The sequence below is a fragment of the Setaria viridis genome, chromosome 1, assembly GCF_005286985.2.
Source record: "Setaria viridis chromosome 1, Setaria_viridis_v4.0, whole genome shotgun sequence".
Classification (NCBI taxonomy): domain Eukaryota; kingdom Viridiplantae; phylum Streptophyta; class Magnoliopsida; order Poales; family Poaceae; genus Setaria; species Setaria viridis.
Window position 1 is genome coordinate 12,308,263 of NC_048263.2, and position 22,412 is coordinate 12,330,674.

Consider the following 22,412-nt stretch of genomic DNA (forward strand, 5'->3'; position numbering starts at 1 on the left):
TGCAGTTCAAATTTGACTTAAATCAAAAAATTACTCTAAATGAAATTAATTGATTAAATATAGCAAACAGGTCAAAAAATAGTCCATCTTCTACCATGCAGTGCCAAATGCCATACATGTGGAGTGTAAAAAGTTTGGAGGGTGGAGGAGGGGAAAAAAAATTATGTTTGCCGAGTGTGTGAAAAGACACTCGGCAAACCCTATAGTTTGCCGAGTGTACCCCCTAGCACTCGGCAAACTATAAAGTTTGCCGAGTGTCCCATCATGACACTCGGCAAACTAGTGACTTTGCCGAGTGCCCTCCATTGACACTCGGCAAAGACTAACGTCCGTCACGGACTGGCGCCGCCGGCGGCACGGGGAAGTCACGTGGGCGTCAGTTTGCCGAGTGTCAAAGTTTGCCGAGTGCCTCCTGGGTGTTTGCCGAGTGTTTTTTGGGTGGCACTCGGCAAACCGGTCGTTCGCCGAGTGTTTTATTTTTGCCGTGTGTTTTTGATGTTACACTCGGCAAAACGGTGCTTCGCCGAGTGCCCGAAAAAAAGCACTCGGCGAAGTGATTACACTCGGCGACGTTAAGCTTTCCCGTAGTGCTAGAAAAATTAAAACGACCTACAATTTAGAATGGAGGGAGTACATGGATGGCTCTGGTGTTTTAGATAACTTTTGGAAGACACAATAAGATACCTTTTGTATATGCCAATCACGTCCAGATGGTTTGTTGTTTTATGTGCAGGGTTTTTGTGAACACTAGCATCGCGTGCTGTAAAAGGCCCTGCGATCCCCAAGCAGCCTTTCAGGAACCGCCGTGTCAAAACCGTACGGAATACTGGTTCTGGGACGAGGAATACATGACGGAGCAGGCTGCCAAGCTGGCTGCAGCTGCATTTTATGATGGCCCACATCCCAGTTTACCGTGCCAATTAACTTCAAGAAGTTGGTCCAGAGAAAGTGATCAGTATATTTGTCCAATCTTTCTGCGTGTGCTCGATGATTAATTATAAGTTTTGTTCATCTATATGTGGGTGCCGTGTTGATCTCCTGGGTTTACCATATGTATATGTAACTCTTTTAACTCTAATCAGATGGTGCGTATGGGTTATACCTTCATCAATAAGTAAAAAGTACATCCCTTCCTTCCTAACTTGTTGTGTTCAATAGTCACCGAAGGCTAAACTATTAACAGGTGTTTGGTACGAGGAACCACCTCATCCTAGATAAGGTCATGATGGTGGGGTCATCAATGAGATCGTTCCATGAACTATAATCGATCCCGATCGAAGCGCAACAACTCCATACGTTGATGGGAGGTAAGCAACATATGGTAAACCGGATGGCTCAGCCTCTTGTTCACAAATGCTTCCAGCACACACACATCACTGTCTACCATGAAAGCCGAAGTCAACAAGCTCAAAATTTTGAAGTCGCGGTAAACTAATACTATTAAGAAGAGCAAGACAAGCTTCTAGAGTTTTCTACAATAACCATGACATGGCAAGAAGTTTTAGAACTTCTTTACCATGGTAAAAATCAGAATCCTCTAGATAGAAATATTTAAAAAGAAATTTCTAGGGTCTAGATATTTGTAGCATGGCATGGTTATGATCTTTCCAGGTGTCGGTCTTGTATGCATATAAATAGGGGTGCCATGCATGCTTCCTTGCCAAGCCAAGCAAGAACGAGAGCAATGTAGAAGGAGCATGGTAGTAATGCTAGAGGTGGAGTGTGTGAGAGTGTACGAGGGAGAGTGTGAATGTTAGACTAGCCACCGTACCCTGGTATAGGTTCTTCGCTTGTAATACTATTGTTGTTGTAGCAAGGAGAGTTTTTCCGAGTCCAGGTCCTCATATTAGTAGTACGTACTAGGCCCACCAATTCTCAATAAAACCCATGCGACAGGGTCAACGAACGAACACCTCCTCCATAGCGGTGAGCTGCCAACATTGTAAGTTTGGATTACATGCACCTCGCTCTCCTTGGACTGTGCCGCGCAGCAAGGCTTGGTTGACAATGTGTGCACACAGCTAGAGTGTGTGTTTACAGTTGATGTGTAAGTATGTTTAAAATGCCAAGACAAATTAGTGTCTACTTGTAGTCTTGCAGCTACAGTATACTGGTTTTCATGCAGTATCAACTAATGCAAGGTTACTTGTGGTAGAATCTGCTCACCAGGGTTCGAATTCTCAACTCGGTACTAATGCTTTCATTTTCTTGGATTTATTTCAGAATTTAATCGGCGCTCTTCATTCAATAGTAGGTGATGGTGACTTCGTCAATCTCGAGAATTTTCCAGTTCAGTCTTCCGGAGATGCTCATAGGGGTAGGGTTATGTGCGTGTGTTCGTAGGGATGAGTGTGCGTGCGTGTATATGAGCGTTTGCTTCTGTGCTGTGTGATTAAAAAAACAAATGTATGAAATCTGTCTTGCACGCCATATTACAATGTAATGAGACCAATGGGTCCTTACGATATCCTCTTGCAACGAAAACATGCACGGATTGCTTCTTTCTGGTGAAACTTTTGCCAGATCTGCTTTTCCCTAACTAAGCATACCTTGGATAAAAACTGAACGACTAGTACTCAGCGTCTCCCTCACATCACTTCATAAGCAATCCACTGAATTTTTCACTTAGGATGGTGATTTGAATGGAGCAAAATTGCATTTAGAATTGAAGTTGATATCTTAGACTTAACTTTCAAGCAAAAGCCATGTGAGGAGGCGGCATCTTAAGGTTTGACTATCATTGCTACGTTAGGATATTATAATGGCGAATTTTATTCGGATAGCTGTGAAACTGTGCTCCTACTGATTATAAGTTAAACTGGTTGCATCTTTGCATGATTCAGAGTAGTCTAGTATAGACTTGGGGTCAGTCCATAATGGGACATTATTTAGTCATAAAGGGTAGTGTATGTTTTCAGGATGACTACGAAATTACACTACTGGAAAAACCACCTCTAGTCCCCTCTAGTACCGGTTGTGCAACCGGTACTAGCAATCCGGCACTAGAGGGGGGTCATTTAGTACCAGTTGAAATAACCGGTACTAAAGGGTACCTTTTAGTACTGGTTGCTATCCCCAACCGTACTAATTTTTTTCTTTGTTTCCTTATTTTTTGTTTCTTTATTCTATATTCGTATTTCATACTTATTTCCTTTACATATACTAGTTCTAATACGCTAATATATATAAAGTTCTATTTATCTTTAATATTACGTTTAAGATACAATATACATATTGTGCATACACATATATGAATAATATTACACATATATATAGACATATTGTGCATACACATATCGTATCTACTAATCTGAACCCGAGTCCTTACGGTGCTGTAGATTTGATTTGGTATTATGAAACTCCCCTGCAGGATTTACGACCTTACGACCTTGTCCAGAAGAAATCCACATAGTTGTTCTTGTATTGCCCTAAAAACTTCCGTCTCAAGGAGTTTTTCCTTCTTGTACATCATCTGTGTCATTGGCAAAGTTTATTATATATATAGTAGATCAATGGGTTTGCACAGTGGGTTTGTAGAATTGAAACTTTTTTGAAGTACAAGCAAATGATCAGAAATACTTAATCTAATTTTCCTAAGGATATACACATGGATTGGTTTTTGAAGTATAAGCAAATGAATTGAAATACTCAATCTAATTTTTCTAAGTATATATACATGGATTGGTTTTTGAAATATAAACAAATGATCTGAAGTACATAATCTAATTTCTCTAAGTATGTACACATGGATTGGTTTTTGAAGTATAAGCAAATGAATTGAAATACTTAATCTAATTTTTCTAAGTATATACACATGGATTGGTTTTTGAAGTATAAGCATATGAATTGAAATAGTTAATCTAATTTTTCTAAGTATATACACATGGATTAATTTTTGAGGTATAAGCAAATGAATTGAAATACTTAATCTAATTTTTCTAAGTATAAATACATGGATTGGTTTTTGAAGTATAAGTATATGAATTAAAATACTTAATCTAATTTTTCCAAGTATATACACATGGATTGGTTTTTGAAGTAGTAGCAAATGAATTGAAAATTTTAATCTAATTTTTCTTAGTATGTACACATGAATTGGTTTTTGAAGTATAAGCAAATGATCTAAAGTACTTAATCTAATTTCTCTAAGTATGTACACATGGATTAGTTTTTAAAGTATACGCAAATAAATGAAAATACTTAATCTAAATGTTTTTAAGTATATACACATGGATTGGTTTTTTTTTAAGTATAAGCATATGAATTGAAATACTTAATCTAATTTTTCTAAGTATATACATATGGATTGGTTTTTGAAGTATAAGCAAATGAATTGAAATACTTAATCTAATTTTTCTAAGTATATACACATGCATTGGTTTTTGAAGTATAAGTATATTAATTGAAATACTTAATCTAATTTTTCTAAGTATATACACATGGATTGGTTTTTGAAGTATAAGCAAATAAATTGAAAGCCACATGGATTAGTTTTTGAAGTATAAGCAAATGAATTGAAATACTTAATCTAATTTTTCTAAGTATATACACATGGATTGGTTTTTGAAGTATAAGCATATGAATTGAAATAGTTAATCTAATTTTTCTAAGTATATACACATGGATTGGTTTTTGAAGTATAAGCAAATGAATTGAAAAACTTGATCTAATTTTTCTAAGTATATACACATGAATTGGTTTTTGAAGTATATACACACGACTAATTTATTGTTGATAATTTTGTATACGTACGGTTAAATTGTGGTCGGTGATACGGTTCGGACGCATAAAGTCGTGGATGCAGTCACAAACGTAGTATCTACATAAATTAGTTCCCGACAGCTGTCTCGAACACTATATATATGGAAAAAAAGTTATGAAATATTTGTTGTGTTAAAGGAAGTGTCACGAGATGTGAGAATTCAACACATACCAGGAAATCTGTCTTCCAAACAAGTTCCTCCTTGAATTCACCCGTGTGAGTTCGACGGAATCGAGCCCAGGCTTTGTTCACAGCATGATGATGTCAGCATATTCTGTTTTTGGTTTACTCAAAGAGTCGAAGGCATACACGAAGCTCAATATCGGGCACAATAACAAGGAATATACAATGAAAACTGTATAGCCAAATTAAAGCTAGTTAGTATTATATTTAACTGCAAGTTCGGAAAAGAAAGAGATAGGAAACATGCTCACTTGAAGTTGTATGGTAGTAATATGTACTTCTTGTAAAAATGCTTGAACGTAAATATATTCTTCAAGGTCCGATTTGGTTTATCCCTTAGATTTCCCTGGTGTATAACTTAGGGGTCCATGAAGCCTACGTCATGGTATCCGTTCCTACGACAAGTTTGAATCTCCATCCTGCATGATACAAAATCGAATAAGAGTTAAGACATTGCAAATTGACTAGAGTGGGGATTTTGAAGTTAGAGGAATGTACTAAAGACTTACAGGACCCAGCAACTGATCAGTGACTTGTCTAGTGCGTCTTGATTGAATAGCATATATAGTTCCTCCAGCAGAACATTTATGTTGTCATCCTTATGGAAATAATGTTCATCACCAATTCGAACTTCCATCACGGCCGAACCCTGTGTTGTAGCCTCCATGTACCATTCGTGAACTTGTACATCTTCATTGGGAGACGTTTCACCAACTATGACCACACGAGCAATTTACCATACTCATATTTCCATTTAGTAGGCACAGGGTGCGTTGGGATGTGATCCTCCCCTCGAAATTGTGTTGCTATCAGACTTGTATCTTTACTGAATTGCAGCAGGTTCTTCTCAAACTCAGAAAGCACCACAAGCGGGGCAACCGATTGGCTAGATTGGGTTCCAAGTTGAGGAATAGTTGTCCCACTTTTCTTCCTCTTCTTAGCTACCTGCTTTGTTATCTGCCTTTGTAACCAGTTAGCGGAGGTTTCTCTAGCTGTTTCCTTTACTCTGCCTCTATTCTTCTGATGAAAGACCGAAGTTTACGCTTATCAAGTGGTGGCTCCTGATTCTGTTTCTGCCTCCATGCTTCTTTTCGAGCCTCACTCCATGCTTTGTACTCAGCTTCCACTACTTCCTTCAGTTCCTTATTTGTCATATCATATGGTAATTTCTCAACTGGTTGCTTCTCCTTCTACTTCTTCTCCTTCTTCTTAGGAGGTGGACGAGGAACTGAACGCTTCTTCATAGGAGGGGGAGGTGGACTCATGCTTGGATCCCTTTCTGGTACTGGACTTATACTAGGAGACCTGCTGGTAGCAGAGAGGGTGCCCTGGCAGATGGCGTAGGTGATCTTGCCCTTGAGCTTTGAGGAGATGATCCCAAGGTCAGGGGATTCGGCTGCGTAATTCTTATGTAGCGCTTGAGCTATAGAATCGAACCATGGATAGCTTCTCCTAGATTCTTTTCCCCGACACCTCCAAGGATCTCAAGTTCCAGGTCATCCCAACCGTCAGCCACTCAGTCCACTCCAACTTTGGCATAACTACGAGCTAGAATCTCCAAGTCATGTAGTGTTTGACCTTGCGTCGGTTGCTCAGCCACACCATAAGCCACCACTATGAGCTTGTTTTTCACAGGAGTAACAAGCTCACAAGGGGCTCTCCCAGTGGTGTCATCCACGGGGTGGCGTTCCTCAAGTATCTTAGTGGATCCTCCAACTGGGTCCTCCATGGAAGCGACACTGCTTCAACGCTGAGTCAGGCTTACGTCGACATGTGGTCCTGATGCTGCAATAGCTGCTTGTTCACTGGCTTGTTTGCTTAGAGCTTGCGCCACTCGCCGGTCTATTATTTCCTTCATTCTTTCCTCTAATGTTGCTACTTGTTCTTGCAGCTCTCACAGCTGTCATGCTTGGTCGGTCTTGCTTCTTTGGCGACTTCTATATGATTCAATGTGCTCACGAAAGGCAAACTTACACGGAATGACTCCTTTGCCTCGGCATTGTCCAGGGTGTTCGGAATTTCCAAGTGCCATTGTCGACTGATCCCTCTCTTGATCAGGCACGAAGGATCCATCGACCGTATTCTTTACTAAGTCATCAAGTCACGTAGCCGCTTCTCTTATTTCATTGCCGAATACAATTGATCCATCTTCGGGATTGAGCTTGCCGCCATGAGAATAAAACCAATTCTTTGCTCGCTCAAGCCATTCGAGAGTATATGGTACTATTGCCCTAGCAATTAGGTCATCTTCCATCCTTTGCCATTTCATGACCCCCGACTTGTAACCTCCTATCCCAAGATGATAGAAATATTGCTTCTTCTGGGCATTGCTGGTATTGGTTTGAGTTGATGACTGGCTCTTGTCTGACTCCTTGAACTGTACAAAGGAATCCCAGTGATCCCTTAACTTTGGGTGCTTATTGAAATCAGGTGTAAGCCCCTTCTTTATGTACTCTTTGTTCAAGTTTTGCTTGTACATCTAAAACGCAATTGCAACCTTCTTTAAGCCCTATTCTTTCAATTTGTCTTCATCTACATCTTCGAACGTGAAGTTTTCTTTTACTTGTTGCCATCACATAGCCTTCTCTAGGTCAGGTACGTAAAGGACCAGGTTTGTGGCAACCGGGACGTTGTCAGGTTTTTTCCAATTCTGAAAGCTGATTGGGATATTATCTCTGACAAGGAACCCAATATGATTCACCAACTTTGTCTTAGCATTGGCAGCAACAATCGGTTCACCATCTTCAGCAATTTCTGTGATGATGTTACAGCCCTCTAACTTCTTGTTCTTGCCTCGTTTCTTTTGACGCCTGCTGCTCGATCCAGATCGCTGAAAAACGACAATTGAAATGTTGCATGATTGGAATGTTGCGTGATGATGTTTCTTTTGATAAGAAGAGAATTCAAATAATGTTTACATATAATACTTGATATACCTTGCCTTGTTGCCCATCATTGCTTCCCTCGGCAACTGGTTGCTCCTCATTGCCTCCCTCGGCAATTGTTTGCTCCTCATTGCCATCACCAGCCATGTTGAGGTAGATGTCAGCCTGGCTGTGATCGATCTCTTCATTTGGTTGATTGCCGCCTTCAGCAATCATCTGAAATATGAGCTCCTGTGCCGTTTGTACGTCATGCTCATCCTCTGATCGTTCCATTGTAACTAGTACAATATAAAAGGGTGACTACAAAAAGAATTAAACACTTATACAATTTGTAACAATAAATAAATGACTAAAGAAAGCTTTTTCTAGTACGTAACATGGATAAATAAATGACAATTTGTAACAATAAATAAATGACTAAAAAATAACAATTTGTAACAATAAACAAAAAGAATTAAACACTTATAATAAGAATGACATATATGTAACATGTACAATTAATAAGCTTTTCCAACAATTTTTAGGTAATTCATATACTGCAGAAACAAAAAAAAATAAAAAGAATTGACAACAAAAATAAAATGAAGCACTGCTCGAAAATGACAGCAAAAATAGAATGAAACACTTATACAATAATTGAGTACAAAAATATTTACAGTGGTTTGCACATTTCTATAGTTGATTAAACTATTTGATGAATTTTGTAACAATAAATGACAACATCATAAAATTTCTCGGTAATTTCTAAGTATTTCAATTCACGGGAGAAATCAATTCTAATTCATTTGCTAGACGAGAAATACTAGGAATAAGATTTCTCATCTCCCTTGGTGAAATCTAATTGATTTAGGAATACTAGAAATAAAATCTAAGTGTTTGGAGATTTATAGTTTTTTATATGAACTCGGATGGATACAACTTATTTCTATGCAAAAGGGCAATCATATCTAGCTAGAAAATACTAGTGGCACAGGAAAATCAGAGTTATTGATGCGATAACATTATCAAAACACATTGTCGCTCCTTCCATCCAAACACCGTACTCTTCCCCAAGAGCATGAAGGACTTCCCTCCAACTCCACTTTGGGAGCATGCCGGTGGACTCCGACTCCGTCGCCTCCATCGCTGACTCGGTGTCCGCTACCAGCTTGGCATCCGTCGGACCTACATCGATAGAGCAAGGTCTTCACCCAAGGATCATCATGCCACATGCCCAGCAGGTCGGCGATCTCTCTCTCTCTCTCTCTCTCAAAGAGGATCCCGCGCATCCTCGCGGTAACCCGCCCACCCACACCCTCTGATCTAATCACGGGCTAGATCGCATCAGCAACACCATTGCTGAGTGCATCAACCTCTCCAAGGCGGCACTCCACCCCGGAAGGTCAGCGTAGGGCTCTCCCCGTGCTCCTTTTGGCATCAAGAACTCGGCTGCCGTGTTTTCCAAAAAACTCGTGCAGTCTTTTCAAATCCAATCTGACGACCCACCTAGTTTCCAGACTGCGGCGAGTTCTAGGTACCTCGCTTCACCCTAACCCCAAACCCTTACGGCGAGGGTGACGACGGAAGCTCTACATCACTAGATCGGGAAGTCTTCGCTGTCTCCGCTGACAAACCTTAAAAGCTATGTACTGCTGCAAGAAATGTTGTTATACACTAGTGATTTCAGCTTCGCCTCCGTAGTGCTACACTGCTGCATCCATCCTCAGGCCGCATCATGGTGCTACACTGCTACGAAGAGTGATCGATGCAGCATGCGAGGTTCTTGTGAGAATTATGGGCTTCTGGTTGGTTTCAGCACGAAAACTCTCACCTCCCGCTGCTGCAAGTCCCCTTGTAATTGACTGGCAATGGCTTCCTGCTTGACAGCATCAGATCCTGATCAATTCATTTTTTGTACTTGAAAGCGTCAGCTCCCAATTAACGGCTATTGTTTTTGCCCTGGCCGGCCTCTTGTCCATCAGCTCAACTGCCACACACCGATCGGTCAGATGGTGAGCCGCTGCATTTCATCCGTCGGCGCAACGAGTTCCTCGACTTGGTGCATATAAGCGCTCTTCCTTTCCGGCACAAGGGGAGTGTCCTGGGTTGAGCAACAGAGGTTTAGATGGCAAACACCTTATAATGTGCTCTTATGAAACAAAACGATACAAATATGGCACGACAGTCACTTGCTCTCCTAGTTCTTTCCCAGGCCTCTACTGATGTAGAAACAAACTATGCAAAAAAAAAAAACAGCTTCTAAAAATGCTATTTCCACAGACAATAATGCTTTACAATTGAGGTTGCGTTTCCCTAGTCTTAACTACAATAACCCTGCAAACAGAATTGCCCCTCTCAAGCCAAACACTACACCTTCCCTGTCAGCCGCTTCTGCTCCTCACCTTGTCCCCACTAGCAATAATTACAATGGTTTCTTGAGACCTGATCATGTCCCGGCACCAACATGCAGACCTTAATAGGAAAGTTAAAAGGCAACAGAACTTTGTAAGAGTCTAAGAGATACCCCAGTTAATGTTCAACAGTTTATTTCCAGACACAAAGAATACAGTGAAACAAACATTGCAGCAGAAAGCTGCAGTCTTCATCTCAAAATGACACAGGATACCAATGGATCGAGAAAAACACTTATCATGTGATTCATGAGAGCTTAGTCACAGCGCACAACAGGCGGCACTCAGCAATTTCATGATTGTGCCAACAATAAGCCCTAACTAATTTAGGGCAGGCCACAATGGCAGCTTGGCAGGACAATGACAGTGACAAAACACAAATCACAGACAAACACACACAAGCAAATGGCCGTATCAATATACACCTGGATCCATCCTTGTTACTGGATTCAGCTGAATAGATTGGGAATACAGGCTCCTGAGTCTGGATTCTGTTGTTCCTTCCAGATACGACCTGTGACACGCAGTTTCAACTCTTTCCTATCCCCACCTGAGAAGAAGAGAGCCATGTTTCGCTGAATTATTAGGCCATCATGGCTGTCCCTAACCTTCCGGTGGCTGTCACGGATGCTGCGGGGAGTGCCCTCCCATATCATCTTCCTGCCATTTGCCCCGACCTCAAGGCTATAGCTGTAGTTCCTAGCATCATTTTCATCTCCCATAAAACGGAGGAAAGCCATGTATACCGGTGCCATTCCAAGCTGGAAGGCCTCAAAGTGCAAGCAAAAGTACTGCCCAAAACAATGAAAAACCTAGAAACAGAGAAGATAGTATCAGACTAATATCACTTGATTCAAACACAGATAAAGCATAACTTTTTATCACTTCAGAAAGCATAACTTTTTATCTCTTCAGAATTTTAAAAAAAAACTTGTTCTTGTGTTACAACTTAAGCATTTCCAATAAGGAATGTTCAGATCACTGAATGCGATATAGGCTGATAAAAGAAGGCAATCAAGAGACAAAGAAAATAATGTGGGTACTTACAGTTAACATCCAGGTTGCGTTTTCAACCTCTCTTGGGTTGGACTTGACATAGCGGTGATTAAAAGTACACCCAGAGTGCATGTCAACTTTATGATCATCTCGTAGATGCGCGACAAGAAAAGGAATATCCCCTACAACTGAGCATTCAGAACCTGCATATGGGCAGTTGTATGGCCTAAAATTGCACTGTGATTCATGCTTGAGTTTGCTGTAGTATGGGAAGACTTCTGGACAACCAAGAGAGTAGTATTTGCAAGGCAGTTCAAGTGATTCGGCCACTTTTTCTAATGCCAGACACCTGATGTCACCAAGCTCCTGTCGACAGGTTGGGCACCGGTTGTGCACCCGAGTTTTGCAGGTGGAGCACAGAGTATGACCATTTTGGCACTGTAACATAGGGAAAATATTAGTCGTTTATAAGCTACTAGTTATGTTGATTCTTGAAAAGAGAATGGGAAGAATTGAAACTTAGTTATGTGAAGAAACATATTATTCAATGTACTTGGATGAAAAAGTTTAAAGATAGAGAAAAAAGTACAAAACGAAACAGGAAAGTCATGCTAACATTTGGTACGTACTTAGTTTTGAACTTTCACTTGTGTAGAGAACAAATTTCTTGACTTGAGAATTTTAAAGGCTCCAAGCAAGATAACTAGCAGTGACGAAAGCACATGACCTCAATGCTTTTACTTCAATATACAACTAAGTAGCTTTTTTACATATGTAGACCCTAATTTTTTATACACATGATATGAGAAACCTTTTGGGTTATTTGTCATGCTGTCAACCAATTTCCAAATTATCACTGTCATTATAGTCAGCTTGAGAGAGAGAGAGAGAGAGAGAGAGAGAGACAGAAATTTGCAGTCCTATCTCCTATGAGTAGGAACCAACCAAAGATTGCACAAGAAAAAAAATGAGTGCAAGAAAAGAAAAGGAACAAAAGGAATCTAATTAGTTGCCAAATAAAAAGGAAAAGGCATGATACTACAGCAGTCTGATACTTGTTATATGCCAGATTATGTTTAGCAAGTACATAAGTGTTTTTTTTTCTTTTAGTCACTCTCAAATGAAGAGGGAATAAATGAGATGTGACTTTGGCACTACTGAAGGATACATTTCGATATTTGGGATCAATGCTACAACGAGATGGGGATATTGATGATGATGTTAGTCATAGAATCAAAGCGGGGTGGATGAAGTGGTGCCAAGCATAAGGAATTTTATATGACAAGAGGGTACCATTGAAGCTAAAAAGCAAGTTTTATAGGACGGCAATTAGACCTGCAATGTTGTATGGTGCAGAATGTTGGCCTACAAAAAGACGACATGTCCAGCAGATAAGTGTTACGGAAATGCGTATGTTGCGTTGGATTTGAGGTCATACGAGAAGGGATCGAGTCCGGAATAAGGATATACGTAATAGGCTAGGGGTAGCACCAATTGAAGAAAAGCTTATCCAACTTCGGTTGAGATGGTTTGGACATGTCCAACAAAGGCCTCCGAAGGCACCGGTGCGTAGTGGAACCCTAAGGCGTAACAGTAATGTGAAGAGAGACAGAGGAAGACCAAAATTGACATGGGAAGAGGCAATAAAAGGAAATTTGAAGGGATGGAATATACCCAAAGATTTAGCCCTGGATAGAAGTGCTTGGAAAACAGCTATTCATGTGTCCGAACCCTGATTTGTGGCTCTTGTTGGGTTTCAACTCTAGCCTACCCCAACTTGCTTGGGACTGAAAGGCTATGTTGTTGTTGTTGTTGTTAGTCACTCTCAAATGGATGAAATTAACATATATAGAGCTCAGGAACAATATCTGCACTGTGTAAACAGATGCATAGACAACAAACTGTACTATAGAAGAAAATGCCATAACTCATCAAGCAACAGAAACCTATTATCAACATTTTGACTGGTCAATTCAGACACAAACATAGCAGCATTGGAGCATCCATGGTTGAATTGATGCCATCTTATTTGTGTCGATGAAAAAACAAAAACTTGATTGGTCCGTGGTGTGCTATTCAGAAAAGTATGCACATCCATAGAACCTGATCGATATATCAAGATTAGTTCTTAAAAACTATGTAGATGTGGAAGAAGCGATTATTTTGAAGAATAGTTGGTTACAAAATGTTCAGTTCAGGAAAAGAGAAGATTGGATGTGTTGGAGGGTTGAGAACTAGCTGTACTCCAGCATGGAATTTTTAAGCTTAGAGAAAATCAAAATACCTAACAGTAAACAAAGAACAATTGCTCAAATTAAACTAAAGGTCAGTTCTAGTCCCCAATCCTTACCTTACCCTTGTACATCGGCATGAAAGCATGCAAGCACATCCTTAAAAGCCGAAATGAATTAGAAGAACAGGCCATGTGGCCTTTGTTATTTGATGTAGAAGGGCATAAACGTCGTGTTCAAAACAACACAACACCCCATAAACATCTGGCCTAACCCTCATTCTCGCTCCCTGGTGTTAGATTCCACTACCAAGCATCTAATACAATGAATCAGGTCCAAAAAGTTAAGAGAATCAGAGAGAGATGTAGCAGGAGAATGCTAAAGAAGTCCTTATCTGTTAATGCTCTACCGCACATTCTGATTGCAGACACAAGCATAAATTCACTGCAATGAGATACTGCTCAATGCAGTGCCTGATTTGATTCCAGACTAGACTTCGGAGTAACAACTAAACACAGTCCATGAGCAAATAGGGAAGGAAACTAAACTTGTGTATGCCAACATTCATATATGTAAGCTGCATCAAAACTGCAATTTCAAAGTAATCTACACTGTCTGCAGGAAGCACAGCATCAGCAGGGCGCATGGCCAAGCATTTGCACTAGTTGGTGAAGCAAAAGTTATTCCCACGAGTCAAATGTACCGATTACGCTATGCCTTATGGAAGAAAGATTGCGGGGGATTAAGCTCACAAGCAACCAAGATCCTATATTGCGGCAAGCACCACCAGATCACGCAATTGCAAACCCGGTAGACCAACAAGCCAAGATCCGAAAAGGAAGGCAAGAAACGAATCGGGGCGGACCTGGTGGATGGGCGGGTACATGGAGTTGGTGCAGACGGGGCACTCGAGCAGCTCGTGCACGCCCGTGGCCGGCGAAATGACGAGCGGCCCCGCTCCCGTCCCGCCCGGCACCGGGCCCCCGGCCCGGTCGGAGACGACGACCACGTTGACGGCCGCGGCGGCGGCGCTGCCAGCGGAGGAGGCGGACTTGAGGAAGGGGCGTGGGAGCTGGGCGGACGTGACGGCCGCGGCGTCGTCGTCGTCCTCCATGCCGTCGGAGTAGGACACGCACTCGATGCTGTCCAGCTCCATGGCCCGCCGCAGATCGAGCCGAATCTTGCCGGGCCCTGGGTCTGGGTCCGTCCCCCTCCCTCCCTCCCTCTCTCTCCCCCTCCTCGGGTGGGCTCGGCAAGTTCGAGAACAAGCTGCTCCGCCCTCCGAGGACTCGGAACTCCACCGGGCGCGGCGCGGGCTGCGAGGGAGGGGAGGAGAGGAGCAGGGGAGGCGATGAGTCCTGACGGCGAAGGGAATTGGGAAGAAATGGGAGGGGAAGGGAAGGGGGAGAGGAATGTGTGTGGGGTCGGGGGTTGCGGCGGGTGGCGTGATGGTGGGGGCACTTGATGGCGCTATTATGCTGCGGGTGGGGTACACGCTTTTGCTGCGTTTTTTTGGGGGGGTGGTTTTATTGCTGACAGAGAGAGCGGAGCAGGTGGGTGCGGTGCACGTTCAAATTTGAACTTGTCGCCCGGCGGACGGAGGAGGACAGCGGGCGTGGGCTGGCCGCCGCCGGGGACAGACAACCGGCGGGGGGGCACACATGTGGTCTCAGGAATTTGCGCTGCCGTCGTGGGTTGGGCTCGGGGACAAGGCCAGGAATTTCTAGTGCAGTATGGGCATGTCTAGCGAATATTGGTTATCTGCGATTTCTTTTTTGTTTCTCTTGTTTTGTCACTCAAGTCCAACCTCTCTCCTTCGCCGCTTATGTTTAATTTTGCGTGTTGATTATATGGGCCAATCCAACACCATATATTAGGGATTGATGAAATTTCCTCCGACTCTATTACATATGAACTCCAACAATCAGCCATCCTCATTAAATCGACAGTATTTGATCAGAGAAAATCCATCACATGGATATCATGCTTCATGCCAAATTGGGTGAGTTCATCCTCATGATGCTTTATTTATGAAAAAACATGTTTCTGCATTTGCCAAGTCGTGTGGATATACTATTTTGGTGAAGGTGTTTAGTTTGTCATAAATGTCATGTATTTTTAAATGATACGTGTAAAGTCTATATGCCGGATATACGATGAAGAATGAAGAAAAATTTGCAATAATAGATTAACAAGACCCTCGAGGGATATGACGTCAAGTGTCTTTTATTTCTTGGTAAAATATGGGAATTTAAATTTAAACTAGTAGGTAAACACACTACATTGGAAACCAAAAAGAACAGACTAGCCACAACAACTCTAGCACTCTATTGACGAACATTCGAACATGCCATAGTCGGCACCTGAAAAGACAGTCACTTTTTATGCGGACCAAAGGGACCAAAGACAGCGATTCAAAATGACAAAATCGTTTTTTATGTGGACGAAGGGGATCAGAGACATATATAACTAGAGACTTAGCCATAGATATTAGCACCATCGAATAGTAGTGGACTCGGTTCAAAATGGTTATACCAATGGATCTGATCTAATAGTTAAGTGTGGTTTTTTTCCTAATGCATGAGCTTTCATATCTTCTCGAAACAGGGTCGAGAAACCCAGAAGCTAGTGCGAGCATGTGCCCTCCTAGACCCTCCTTAAGTCCGCCGCTCATAGCAAAACCCACATGGCATCATTGCCATTAACAGCTCCACCCATAAAACCTAACAAAAGTACTTGATCTACAACCTTATTTTCTACGTACATACTTGTAACATCCCGTATTTTTATGAGATTTTTGAATTTGCAAAAATGTGGGTTTCAAAAATCTTGTGATGTGGTGTGAATTTGTTCCGAACTATAAGATTGTCTTCATTGAACCTTTCCCAAAATTTTTAGAATTAAATTATAAACTAAATTGAATCGCTAAGGTGCATTATGTGCTAGTGTGAATATTTGGAGTTCATTTGAAATTTATTTGGATTTGTTTGGGTGGGATTTGTATTTGAATAGCTAACTAAACCTAACCTAGACCCAAACCAACCTAGCTAACCCCACCACCCCACCTAACTAACAACCCAACCTAAGGCCGGTGCAAAATCCGGAACTTCCGGTTTTCCAAAATCAAAACCTCCGGTTTTTTACCTAGACCGCCTCCACACCGTAGCCGCTGACCGCTGGGGCCCACATGTCAGCCACTTGCGCCACTGTACATCTTCCTTCCCACGGTAGTCACGCGCGCGGCATGAGCGTGACAGTGACGTGCACGCCACGCAGGACACCGGCCGCGCCCGCCCCTTTTTGCACTGGCCCCTGCAGATGCATGCCACGCCGCCTGACCACATCCTCCACCGTCCATAGCAGCCTAAAACCCTGGCTGCCGCTTGTTATAGCCCCACACCAACCACTCTTGGTCACCACCGAAATTGGATTTTTCCCCTTCACCTGCCATCGTTTGGAGAAGAAGGGGAGGAAGGAGGGGACGTAGGGGGGCGGGGAGAGGACATCGGAGAAGAAGGAGACCCCTGCTACCCGTCGGACCACCGAGACCGCCGCTGCCCGTCGGACCACCGTCACCGCCTCACCTCATCACCGCGCCACCTTCCCCTCACCAGCAGGCCCACCAGGTGAGCACCACGATTTCCGCTTGCCTAGACGAACCTCCATCGCAACTGAGACTTGAATCTCGAGCTCGCGGACGCAAAGCCCATCACGGGCGAACCTGTAGCAAAACTGGAACTTCCGGTTCTGATCTGTCAACCAGCAGTAGCTCTAGAAACATGAGAGGAACCCAACCAAGCAAACCCCAAACCCATCAATGGTGAACCCTAACTTCCCAGGACCATCCCAAGGTCTTTCCGAGGAGATCTCCCCAAGGGGAGAGATCTACCCATAGAAAACCGGAACTTTCAGTTCCTAAACCGGAACATCCGCTATTGATCTGTCCAGAGTGTCCAGAGTTCTTCCCGTGAGACCTCTCTAAGTGAGCTAAAAACTGGAACATCCGGTTACCCCAAATCGCAACTTCCGGTTTTCTAAAGTCAGAACTTCCAGTTTTTACCCCAGAAACCAGAAACACCCCACGACACCCTAGCCACCGACCTAAAAACCTTCCAAAGCTACCTGTGAACCTTAGTAGCAGTTTGCATCCAGATTGTAGCTGACCTACGGCCCGATAACAGCTAACTTCTTTGTTTCCTATTTTCGCCTATCATATCAAAATACCAAAAAATGTTTTCAACTTCAAAAAGTCATAACTGAGACATTCTAATTCCAAAAATTATAAAACCAGTTTCATAATTTCTCTAAAATCATACGTTAGACTAGGCTTTGTTCTTGTTTGGTTCTTCTTGGGTCTCTTTTGGATTTACTTTGCAACTAGACATCCGGTAATTATGGTAATTGCGTAATTAGGAGCTGCCGGAGACTTAGAGTTGAACCCGGAGCCGGATCCATTCGAGGACTACTACGAGGAGAAAGACTACTCAGGTTCATGCCCATTCAATTTGAATACCCATTAGGCATTGCTGAAATAGTATGCTAGTGTTTTATTTTCTCGCACGATGATGATAAAACTTTCATAGCCTTCTTTATGCCTTATATCCTTGTTTGACCTACTACTATGCTACATATATACGCGATGTGTGATGCTTGCATGTGTATGGGATATTGTGATTAAGATTCTTGGTGTGTGTGGGGTTAAAAATGGCAGGAGAAGGTGTTTTTGGGATACTTGACGGGGGTGAGCCTTACACAACCCAATCTTCGGATTGGGGGCTTGGGGTCCATTCTCAGACGTTCCCTGTTTGGTATTTGTTGTGAGTACACAGCTGAGGAGCATAGGAGTTGGTGATGATACCTATTATGGGTGTCATTGCGGACCACGTTGTGGATACGCTTTTGGGAGTTAGGAGCTCGCCCTGTTCTGAAACCGAGTGGGTCGCCGTGCTTCACGGGAATATGTTAAATGTGCATGCCACTCATCGAATTATGGGTCTACGCCCGGGTCGAGACTGGCAAGTGCGGTACCATACCTGCCGTAGGATAGAGTATCAGTGTAGGAGGGAGTGGTGCTGACCTTTTGCCCCTTGATTTGCTTTTGCCCCTAATTGGCCCTGGTAGGAGTGCTTCACAGTTCCAGGGTGGTCCACTACGGGGGATCGCATCCAAGCCCGGATGCAGGATGGTATCATAACTCCCAGGTTCTTCGCTCGGTAGGGTGATGTTCAATCGGTTGATCCCCAGTTGTCTCACTCCGAGATGGATCCAGGTGTACACACTCTGCAGAGTTAAAACTATATGTATAGCCACATCCTCGGTCATGGACAACCCTGTGTCATGACGACTCTCCATTATTTTAGGATATCTCTAACTTCCCCTTATAGCTACTTGTGTGTTGTGAGCCGCAACTGCAGTCGGGAAGAGGGAAGTTGCTCCTTTTCCCTTTAGGATCCGGCTGTAGTTGTTGAGAGGCGAAGAGAGGGAGTCTTCGTCTCGACCCTAGTATGGAGATAGGATGATGGTGATAGGGACCCTATCAAGGTAGGTGGTACCCGATGTGTTGAGAGATTGGGATGATGGATATGGAGTTTTATTCTTTATGCTTGATGCTGCATAGGAAACTTGAGCCTATTCCTTGACTACATTTTTGACCACTAGCATTAGCCCACTTAAAGATTGCATACGGATGGTGACGTGAAACTGTCCCAATACTTGGGGACAGCTCGTGAGTTTGCATGTTACGAGTCTAACTGTGACACCCCTGGTGTTAATTGCAGTCACTAACAATAAAATTAAACAAATAAATGCATCTAATCATTTTGTTAGCATGCAAGCACATGTGGCTATGTTTTATCTTTTAAAATGTGCTTGTTACGGTGTTTATGTTATTGTTTATAGCTAAATATGAATTAAAAGTATAAATATGAGGAGTCTAAAATTTTGCTCAAATATAGTTAAAATCTCAAATACATCATTCTTGACTCACGAACATGTCAAAAATTCATACTACACTTTGTATCCCTATCGTCAGCCTACACTTGTGTCATGATCAGCACGCAGGTTTCAAAGAGCAAAGTATTTTTTTAAATAGGTCAAACTCGTGTAAATGCAATAGAGTGACACATCTATGAATTTCAGCATTGCATGAAATCCACTGCTCTTGGCTCAGCGATCTCCTAATCTATGCACTAAACCTCCTATGAGCTTTTACAAATGTTGTAGCTCTATGTTTCAGCTAGCACTTTTAGTTTAGACGATTTGAACGATTCTATTTGAAACCGCAAGAAACTTGTATCCAAACTCGTGACTCCCTTGGCTTCTTCATGAACTGAATGGTTCAGTTCGTGTACGCCGTGTCGCCACCGTCTGGTTGTCCTCGTCATTGGCGTCGGCCACAGTCCGCTAGCATCACATCAACGACCACCCCCTCCAAGCACCGTCTCCTCCACCTCGCCATGCCACTGTCCATCCCTCGTCGTACCGCACCCACGCTCCGCCCATGCCGCGACCGCGCATGCCGGTCAAGGCGCTGCTAAACTCCGGTCGCGCGAGCGCATACCCGTCCCTCCTTGCTTGGTGCTCGCCACTGCTTGAGCTCATCCTCGACGTCCTTGCCCACTGCTTGGCATAGATGGACGCCTAGCCCCGGCCTTATCCTCCCTTGACCACCAGTCTCCTCCCTCATCTCCCTCCTTTTCTTCCTTTCTTTTTCCTCTGGACATAGCAAACTGAGCCGAGCAACCACTCCTGTCCGCCAACCAAATCTACCCACTCCCCTCTGCCATTTTCAAATCACCACCGCCCACAGCTACCTCACCCTCCCAGGTACCTCCTCCACCTCTCTTTGCCGTGTGCCATGGCCTCTAGCATCGAGGATTGAAGTCCCCGTACCCACCATTGCTGCCACCCGCTTAAGCTCCACCCCACCGCCGAGCTCCACCTTCCCGGCCTCCTCCTGCCGAACCAACCATACAAATAGAACTCCGGTGAGCTCCTGATCCTCAAGCCCTCACCAGTTAGTCATCACCATCAAGTTTCCACGCGTGTTCCTGAGGGCGCCACCATGTGTGCGCCGGCCCTAGTCGCGGGCAAGAGTAGGATTAGGTTTTGAGGAGAAAATAGGGGGGAGAAGATGTGCTAGGGTTTGGGCAAGCCCTAGGGGTAGTTTTTGGTGAGGGAGGCGGAGCCCCCACGTCGGCGCCGGCACGCCGTTGGCGCTCACCGTGCGCTCGGGCGTGAGCCAGAGGTGGAAGAAGGGGCGAAGGGTGTGGGTGAGAGAAGAATAGAAGATTAGGGGTTGTTCTGGAAATATGCTGGAGTTAAGTGTTAGGTGGAATTCGTTTCAGGGGGTAAGGTTTAGAGTTAAGGGCCAATTCGTAAAAGGAAGGGTAGTTTTGTTCGAAGAGAAACTTTGTAGGGACCTCGGTGTAAGGTTGTTTTGGTTGTTTTCTCTTTTAAATTCGTGGTAACTTTAGAAAGGTGTATAAAATTGTATAAAAATGGTAAAAATGCAAACTAATTTTGGTCAATTTCCTGATTCTCAGTTCTACTTAGAAAAAATACTTGTTCATGGGAAGTCTATCTTTTTGTTGCTCAATAAAATGCATGTTGTTTAACCTCCTTAAATTGGAATAAATAGCTCTAGTGCTCTGAAACTCCTCATAAATTCTCAGTAATGTACTTTAGTATTTATAGCTATTCTGGGAAGTTTGTAGCACCAAATTACTTATAGAACTCTAGTTATAATTCATTCTTCAGATCTGCAGTTTTACAATATTTAATTTTTAATAAATTTTGTGGTAGTCCAATCATGCTGAAATTTTTTTTACACTTATGAGTTTATGTGATTAGTGAGCTCCTTTAAATGGTTCATGTTCGTATAACACAGAATGCTTCCTGAATAATTATTCTTGTTGTAAACTAGTTTAAATTATTGAAAAAATACTTTAAATTATTGATATTGAAATTGGGAGCTAATAAATTATTTTTACGCTATTTATCAATAGCATGTTCATCCCTAAAAAATTTGCTAGCAGAATCTATATGGTTACTTGTATATGTCATTTATTTGACCTCTAGTATGTTATTGCTATAGTTTCACTCATAAGCATGTTTTACATAGATCTTGTTGCCATCATGACATGCCAAATCACTTATTTAGATCCTGGTATTCATGCCATGCTGCAACCAAAGTTACTGAAATGTTATTAGCTTAGTTTGATAATGGTATGTCTCACATGAAAACTCTAGTGTTTCCTTGTGTAGATAATGATATACTTGTATGCTCTTCTTTGGTCTTTAAATGTTGTATGATTGAGTTGCTGCAAATTTAACTTGATGTATAATTGAGTTGTTGCAAAAAACTTGAAGTTGCATTGTTGTGTTTACAATTTATTCACTCACTTGCATTGCATCATGGCATACATGTAGATTCCGTAGCTGAGGATGTGGTGTACCATATCGTGGGTGAACAAGGAGAAAGGATCAACAACAGAAGTCCAAAGACCCGACCCAAGGTGGAAGGGCCCAAGGCTTAGTTGACTCTAACTCTACCACTTGGGAGGAAGCCCTGGAGCATGACCCCTAATTTCAAAACTATCCAATTACCTTAAATAAGTGTTTACTTTATGCATTAAGTTCCTAGGAGTTGAATGGAACCTTAGTTGCATGATCCCTAGGACTCCCAAGTTCAAATACTAGTATGTGTAGGTTGATAGAAGTGCCATGCTTAATTAAGAATAGTAAAAGTCGAGTGATTGCCCGTCGCTTGCGAGACATAGGACCTTTCGATATCTATGGCAAGTTACTTGAGAATGAATCACTGATGAAAAAAAGTTGGAGACCAGGCGGAGATAGAAATGAAGTTGAAGTTAGTGTTGTTGGTTGCGCTCCGTCTGTGTCGATTAAGTTCCGTTCGTTGTGGCCCTGTTGATCGAGTTTGAACTGTACTATACACATGCTGGAA

General features: G+C 42.7%; 1 protein-coding gene across 1 annotated transcript; it reads right to left on the reverse strand.

Annotated features, from left to right (window-relative positions):
• Nucleotides 1-10,438: 10,438 nt before the first annotated feature.
• On the reverse strand, nt 10,439-14,893 carry LOC117861586 (E3 ubiquitin-protein ligase SINAT5). Its single transcript, XM_034745164.2, has 3 exons — nt 14,313-14,893; nt 11,268-11,654; nt 10,439-11,032 (listed from the first exon to the last, which is right to left on the reverse strand). The coding sequence occupies exons 1-3, from the start codon at nt 14,601-14,603 to the stop codon at nt 10,670-10,672; spliced, it is 1,041 nt and encodes a 346-aa protein (XP_034601055.1). The 5' UTR covers nt 14,604-14,893; the 3' UTR covers nt 10,439-10,669.
• Between the last annotated feature and the right edge of the window lie 7,519 nt (nt 14,894-22,412).

Excerpts from the sequence above, each read along its gene's own strand:
- LOC117861586 (XM_034745164.2), bottom strand. The coding sequence starts at position 14,603 with ATGGAGCTGGACAGCATCGAGTGCGTGTCCTACTCCGACGGCATGGAG. Across the intron at positions 11,655-14,312 it reads TGTACCCGCCCATCCACCAG|TGCCAAAATGGTCATACTCT; the intron begins GTCCGCCCCGAT and ends CCTATGTTACAG. Across the intron at positions 11,033-11,267 it reads ACGCAACCTGGATGTTAACT|GTTTTTCATTGTTTTGGGCA; the intron begins GTAAGTACCCAC and ends CTCTGTTTCTAG.